Raw genomic sequence first — 8,002 nt, forward strand, 5'->3', positions numbered from 1 at the left:
GACAGATTCCAAATATTCTCTCAAAAATTATCTACTGGTGAGGTAACCCCATCTTGTACACATGTCTACTTGACAGGTAAATGCATTCAGCTGCCAGTAATTGGCTTTTCAATCCTCACACACTCACTCCTCCTTTTAGCCTAAACTCAACAATAACAAAGTACATGCCTGTAAACCCAGAACTCTGAGAGGCGGAGGCAGAAAGATCCAGAGTTTAAGCCCAGCCCCAGCAACTTAAGGAGATCCTGTCTCAAAATAAAAAGAAAATTTTGAAGGACTGGAGATGTAGCTCAGTGTGAAAGCCCTGGACTCAATCCCTGATATTGGAAAAAAAAAAAAAATTAAAAGGGTAAAGAAATGGGCTCTCATCAATTGCGAGTGTAATTTTTACAGAAAACTATTTTTGGATTTCAATGTTTTCCTTCAAATGAACTATTTGAAAATATTCTTTACCTGTATGGTAGACAGGATTTTGTACTGCTAGTTCAAAATTTACTTCTTTGGATTTTAGAAACACATTGATTCCCTCTTCTTCAGTAACAAAGGTCATTCGGTTTCCCATGGCAAAGATTGTAAACACTGGTCCATACTGCAATAAAAACATCAATAAACCACAGAATGTTAGTGAGCATTTCTAAGCCAGGGCTTTGGTTTAAAGGAGTTTTCATAAAGAACCCCAAAACTGAAGCTATGGTCAAATAAAAATGACTATATCTAGGAATTAGTTTTAAATGCTGACAGTTTTAGACACATTAAACTGAAACAAATCTTAATTTGCACTGTTCCAATAAAATTTGTAAGATACTATTATCATTTACTTATATTTGCCTTCCTCATAGTATGAAATAATTATTAGAAAATAATGATTAGAAATAATTAGAAATCTATCAACACTGTGATCTTTGAACATTGTTTTCATCATATCATTAAGCTCATACACAAACTATAACTCAATGTTGCTCAAGAAAAAGAAGCAAAATTGCCAGCTGTTTTCCAGGAAATCATTTTCATTAATTTCTAACCGTATTTAGAGTTTTCTCCAATTATGAGGCTAGGTAATAAACCACATATTATCAAAAGAAACTATCATACATTCATACCTCATGGCAGTTATCATAAAGATCTTAAAACATCATTTATGCCCATCATTCCTTCAATCTTAGTCACTTCAACCCCACCCATAAGATGACAAATGATTACTCCTGTCATACACGGTTCTGGCACCAGGCAACTGAGGGCCCCAGTAAAGCCCCATTTTCTCATCCTAATAAGCCATCTACACTGCTCCCCAGTATGACCTTATCTACTGTTGTTGCCAATCAATACTCAGAAGATGAATCATTTTCATTGTTAAAGTTTTCCTTGAATGAGATTGAACTTCCCATCAGGGAAATGGGCTTCTGTAGCATGGATAGGTACAGGGCCCAAGTGTAAATCAACTGAGTTCAAACACACTGAACAGCTGAGATGGCTGCAGACATGTGGCTTTAAAGTCACTGCAATACAACTGCATCATGAAAAACAGTTGTGCGTCAAGTTATAAATTCCATAGCAGCAGGTCATAGGTGTTTTGTTTCTCTTGGTTCTCCTTTCCTTGTGCAATCTCAGTATTATGAAACATACAATGTAGGTTTTAAAAAGGGCACTTGTTTTTGTTTGGTTTTGAGACAGGATCTCACTAAGTCACTAAGTTGCACAGGCTGGGTTCAAATTTGGGATCCTCCTGTCTCAGCTTCCTAGTGTACTGTGATTACAGGCATGTGCCACCATCCCTGGCTTCATGTATTTTCAATTAACTATTGAGATAATTATAGGTTAACTGTAGCAATCATAAGAGATATTAGAGAGATCTCATGTACTCATAGCTGTTTACCCAGTATTACTACCTTGTCTTTTCTTTCCCCTGGCTGACTGTACTAGCTGAAAGTTCCAGCAGTGGGCTGTAAGAGTAGTGATAACAGAAACCTTTGCTTACTTCACAAACATAGAAGAAAAATTTAATTTCCTATTAGCTATCAAATTTTTGTAGATGATCATGATCAAGCTGAGAAAGCTCTACTCTATTCCTAGTTTTCTGAAAATTTGGTTGTTAAGTTTCTTATCATAAATAAGGTTTTGTCAAAGCCTTTTCTGAGGGGCTGGGGATTTAGCTCAGTGGCAAAAGCGCCTGCCTGGCATGCGTAAGGTCGTGAGTTCAGTTCCCAGTACCGGAAAAAAACAAAACAAAACAAAAAGCCTTTTCTGCACCGATATGATCATGTGTTTTCTCTTTTCTTCTGTAGCCTGTACAAAGGAGTTTTCACTGATTTTCAAATCTTCAAACGGTCTTCCATCCCTGCAATGGACTCCTCTAGGTGATTTTCAAATCCTGCTGAATTTTATTTGCTGGTATTTTGTTATATATTTTTGTACCTACTCGTCAGGGATAGTTGTCTGTAGTTTTCTTGATACTGTCTTCGGAGTCTTCGGACTGCTATCAGGGTAATACTATCTTCATAAATACCCTGGGAATAACTCCCTTCTCTTCTACTTTTTGGAAGAGACTGTGTATAACCAAGTGTTAGCTCTTCTCCTTTTTTTTTCTTCGTTTGTTTTGTTTTGTTTTTCTTCCGGTACCGGGAATTGAACTCATGACCTTGTGCCTGCCGAGCAGGCACTTTGCCACTAAGCTAAATCCCCAGCCCCCCAAGTGTTAGCTCTTCTTTAACTATTTGATATAATTCCAAAGTAACACAACATGGGTCTAAAGAATTGTAGGGAGGGGGGCTTAAATTACAAATTCAATTTCCTTAATAGTGCAGTCTACTAAAATTATCTACTTCATATTGAATACTTGTGGTAGTTATGTTTTTCCATAAACTGTTTCACTTTCTCCAAGCTGTTGAATTTAGACATGTGGGGTTATTCACAGTATTCCCTTATTCTATTGATGTCTGGGAATCTACAATGATGCCCCAACTTCATTTCCAACACTGCTCATCTGTGGCTTCTCCCTCTTTTTCTCTATTGGTCTTGCATGAAGTCTGGCAATGCTGCTGATCTTTTCAAATAACCAACTCATTAATTTTCTCTATTAGTTTTTTTTAATCTTCCATGTCATTGATTTCTGTTTTTTAAATTTCTTTCCTGTCATTGTTTCAGGTTTATTTTGCTCTTCAGGGGTGATTCTTGAGAAAGAAGCTCTGATTATTGACCTCAGATTTTTCCACTTTTCAAATGCAAGTACTTAGTGATAAAATTTCTGATATGTTGTATTTTAGGTTTTTGTTTTGGTTTTTTTTTCTGGTACCTGGAATTGAACTCAAGACCTTGCACTTGCCAGGCAGGCACTGAGCCACTGAGCTAAATCCCCAGCCTCTGATATGTTGTATTTTTATTCTTATTTTATTTTGCAGTTCTGGGGCTAGAACCTTAGGGTGCTCTACCACTGAGCTGCACCTCTAGACTTTTTTATCTTTTGAGACAAGATCTCACTAAGTTGCCTAACCTAACCTTGAACTTGCAATTCTCTGGCTTCAGCCTCCCGAGTAGCTGGAATTACGGATGTGTGTCAACATGCCTGGCTCAGTTCAATATATATTTATTTCTAAGAGACCAAGTTAAAATATAAAGACTCAAAAAAATTGAAAGGGATAAGGAAAGATGCAACCTGCAAATATTAACCAAAAGAAAGTTGCAATAACAGAACATTTTAATCAAAATAAATTACTACAGATGAAGCCATTGACTCCCTCTTAGACTGGCAAGGAGCTGTCCTTGGCAAGGGCTGCTGAGGTGGGTAGGCGGGAGTTGTTTAATTAAGCTATTTGCTGTGGGGAACTCTGCCTTATAGGGGCTGCTTGCCAGCTGATTTCCACACTCTGGTGGAAGGCAGATACCATTTCCCTCAATAAAATGTTGAAAATCATGATGTTTAATTGTGCCAAGATTATCCCAAGTTTACATAAACTGTTCACTAACTATAATTTTTGCAAAATACTCAACCTTGGTCTATGCACTTCGGGACACTGTGTTTCCACATTGTGTTTCCAATGTGTCAAGAAATAAATAATCTTAGCTGCAGATTTGCAGCCTGGGACAGGTATAAGTAGTACACGGTCAACATAACCTCCCTAGGAAAAGTCCTAGAGATTTCTTCCAAGTTTCATGCTTAAGAAATTAGAAACCATGCTGGACATACTGGTGCATGCTGGCAATTACAACACCCTGGGGGCAGGGTGGAGACAGGTGGATTTCAAGTTGGAGCCTGGCTTGGGCAACTTCACAATCCAGTAAGACCCTGTCTCAAAAGAGAGGGGTGCAGGAGAGCGAGGACAGATTCACTGGGATTTATCTTGATGCAAAGGCCCTTGGCTCAACCCTCAGTATTGGGGAAAAAGCTATAAATCATATCGTAAGATTGACATAGCCAAATACACTCTGAGATTTAAACAAAGTCCTCTGTATTCAAAATACCAGGTTTTCGCCCCATGGGTTTTTGTTGATAGAACTTACTAACTAAAGACTGGGCCCCAGTTATCTCAAAGGTCAAGGAGAGTAGGAGCCATGCCAGGCTGGCACGGTGGGTGGCAGGATTCAGTCTTCCACAGGCCACTAATGGTTTTAGTTCTTTGCTGGTTGTAGACTAGGGTCTCTCTGTTTCTGGCACCCTAATTGGCAATTTTTCATCAGAGCCTTCAAGTGGGGCAGGTGACAGGGTCTGCTATCCAAATGGCAGCAAGATCCTGGAAGCAGCATCCCAGCACCTATGCCACTGGATTCATCAGAAGTGAGTTCTTAGGATCTGCTGACACCCAGGAGGAGGTGACTGCAAAAGGAATGGGCAGCAGCAGGTGGGCGCAGCTGTGGGTTACCTTAGAAATCTGACTGGAACATTTATTAATCTGGAAGCCTGTTGAGTGATACCCATGCATCTTAAAAAGAAAAAAGGAGTTCCAATAGTACTAATGTCAAGAGTTCAGTATTTTGGACACAAGAACAGTGTGAATCGTATGATACACCTGCTTATAAAAGATGGAAAATAAGCATCTATAAATGAATTTGCTTACATATGGTTCAAAAAAAAGATGAAAGGATATATAAGAAATGAATTACTGTGCTACCAACGTTAGGGATGAGGACCGAGAACCGAGAGGAAGGGAGAAAGGTCAGGGAGATTTTTCACTTGATTTGTTATATTTAACACTTTTTGAACTATATCAATTCATAATCTATTCAAAGATTAATAAAAACAAAAGGGAAAACTTTTTTTTTAGTACCGGGAATTGAACTCACAAATGGGAAAACTTTTGTGGTCATCAAAATGCTCTTTTCCTTCTCCAGGGTCAGAAGAAGCTGAGGGTGACAGTTCATGATTAGATTTTAGGAGTCACTTCTTGAAGGTTCAAAGTGCCATAAGCTGTGTGTTACACACTTGCCATTTAGATGCATTTTTCCATCAAGCCTACTAGGGAGAACCTAGTGCAGCTACTGTTAAAAAAGCAGAATGAACCCCATGCTCCCACCCCAAACCCGGTTCACATGTCCAGACTGTTGATGTCACACACACAAAGACGGTATGAACACATTTATTGTTTACATAGCAGGGTTCTGCTGGGACTAGGGTGGCTGGCCTCTGACCTTGATCTGAAAATGGCCTGAGGAAGTGATTGGGCTGGAGGTTTTATTACAGCTAGGGAATAGGCCCATGGACCCATTCCTGCTTGACAGCTGGGACTTCTGTCGTTTAAGTCTTCCCTGGCACCCATGGCAAGAGCACCCACCTTTTATCATCCTGCCCAGGTGGCGAATACAAGGGAAAGAAGCCTAAAAACTGTCAGCAGCCAAACATCACACAGTGCTGCCGCCCCATTCTCTAATTTAGTACTAGGAAAAGCTCATTTATACTGTTCCACATGACAGTTGACTCGTATAACTAGTTTCATTTAACCAGGAAAGCTATGAAGCCCTCACAAATACTTGATCTGAAACAAGCTTGTAAAAAAGCATCCCTGAAGAGTTATTACGGTCATGTGCCTGCCAGGGACAAGGAACATTTCTTTAGAAAAGAGCTTTTTTTCATTTATCAGATTAGCAAAAGTTACAGTATCCAGTGCAGCCCAGAATATGAGAAGTCAGGCAGTTCCTCCCACTTAAAAGTAAAAAGCATATATTACATATCTTTTACAAGGGTAACACAATAATATAAACAACTGTGCAATTCGACTTTTAGGGATTTATTTTGAGGAAACAATCAGGTAGGTGCAAAATGTACAATCACATACATGTGAAAGAGTGGACATCAAACCATTGGTTAAAATTAAAAAAAAGTTGGCAACTAGCTATCTATCCAATTAAGGATTTAAATAAGCTAGCGGATCCTCAAGTGATAAAACACAGCCATTAAAAGGATTCACACAAATACTTAATGACATGGCAAAATTATTTGCATTAAAAATTAAATTTGAAAGTACATAAAATAGTAGTACAATATTACCCCATTGTTTACTAACTACTTTGCATAGAAAAAAGTAAAACTAATACACAATAAATTTTTAATGTGTTTTACTTCTAAAGTGACATCTGGGTTACTTTTATTGTCATCTTAGTTCTCTTTGGAATTCCCTAACTTTTAAAAAATCTACTGTACACTGAAATCTTAGATTTTCAAGACAAATGATCAGCAGCATATATGATACTGGTTATAAAATTATACACAGTGTAAATTGGGGTAACTAGCCAGGAACATATGTGGAAGATGTGTCCACTTAGAAACTACTGTAATACAATACATACTAATGAAGATGTTTAGTATCATATACATTTATTAGATAATCAAATACCACAAAATCTAAGTGGCTCGAAATTGGATTAAAATTAAAAGGCTAATATGTCTGTTTTCTAAAGTGTTCCAGCACTGGAAAGATTCTTTAAGGATAAAAACATCTATTCCAACAACCATTCCTAACGTCCTTTGGGTGCAGAAAATTCAGGCTCATTGTCATCAATAACAATTCAGATGAAAGAATACTGCCCCTGAAATTTGTTTTTTTTTAATTTATTTTAAAAATAAAAGACGGAAAACATTAACAAACAGACATCCATTTAGAAAATAGCATAAGAACAATACAAGCCCCTGACATTTGTAAAGATCAACTTTGGAAGTAATTTTCACAATACCTTCATGTTAACTCCATTTGGGGCTATGGATTTATTATACACTTTCACAAATTCCAATCATACTACACTTCTGTCCTTCCGAATTATTGCAAACACTTTATTAACATTTGTGCACTTACTATGCTGAAGTAACTAGCACTTAAAAGCTAATCTCTTCTTCCAACAAGGCAGACCCAAACTGAAGCCGATTTCTTTCCTTAACTGTAATTATTTCTTTGGTACTGTTTTTAATGCATAATGACTGCATTCCTCGTGGGGAGTTGGTATATGTATCTAATTTCTTTCATCTCCTGCCTCTTCCCCTCCTTTCACTGGACTCCGTATCTTTTCCCAAACCTGGCGTGGAAGAGGTTGCTAATTCCCAGCAGAGGAGTGAATAAACTAGGCTGGAAGCGTGTTCCGGGTGTCCTGCCCGCACCTACCTGGGCCCGAGCCTGCTCGATGAACTCCAGCGGGGCCTTCCCAAACCGCAGCCCGGCGCCGACCCAGGGGATCCAGCCCGTGGCGCACGGGGGTCGGCGTGAGCCTCTGCGCCTAAGGACGACGAACAGCGCGACGCCGGCCAGGAGCGCGGCCACCGCGGCGACGCCGGGGTACAGGTCCTCGCTCATCTTCCTGGGTCTGAAAAGCGGAGAAGGTCCTGTCCGTGTTTCAGTTTTGGAGGCTGTTGCGAAGCACTACTCACAGCGACTCCTTGGCCCCGCTACCTCTTCGCCTCTCCTGAGACACCTGAAGACCTCTAGCATCCTCACTCCCGCTCACTTCCGCTTCTTTTACGGATCCAGTAAAAGGACAGAGCCAGCCAGGCGAGGTGCGCACGCGCGGTTACCAGGGAGACCATCCA

General features: G+C 39.5%; 1 protein-coding gene across 1 annotated transcript in view; it reads right to left on the bottom strand.

The window, feature by feature from the left end:
• Positions 1-7,963, bottom strand: part of LOC102006164 (24-hydroxycholesterol 7-alpha-hydroxylase) — a 52,489-nt gene extending 44,526 nt beyond the window's left edge. Inside the window, exons 1-2 of the mRNA XM_005389856.2 lie at positions 7,581-7,963; positions 454-589 (exon numbers count right to left, since the gene is read on the bottom strand). Of these exons, the coding sequence (XP_005389913.1) occupies positions 454-589; positions 7,581-7,769 (325 nt within the window). The 5' untranslated portion in view covers positions 7,770-7,963. The remainder of the gene's footprint in view (positions 1-453; positions 590-7,580) is intronic.
• Positions 7,964-8,002: the final 39 nt, after the last annotated feature.

Source organism: Chinchilla lanigera, unplaced genomic scaffold, assembly GCF_000276665.1.
Source record: "Chinchilla lanigera isolate Chin_1 unplaced genomic scaffold, ChiLan1.0 scaffold00036, whole genome shotgun sequence".
NCBI lineage: Eukaryota > Metazoa > Chordata > Mammalia > Rodentia > Chinchillidae > Chinchilla > Chinchilla lanigera.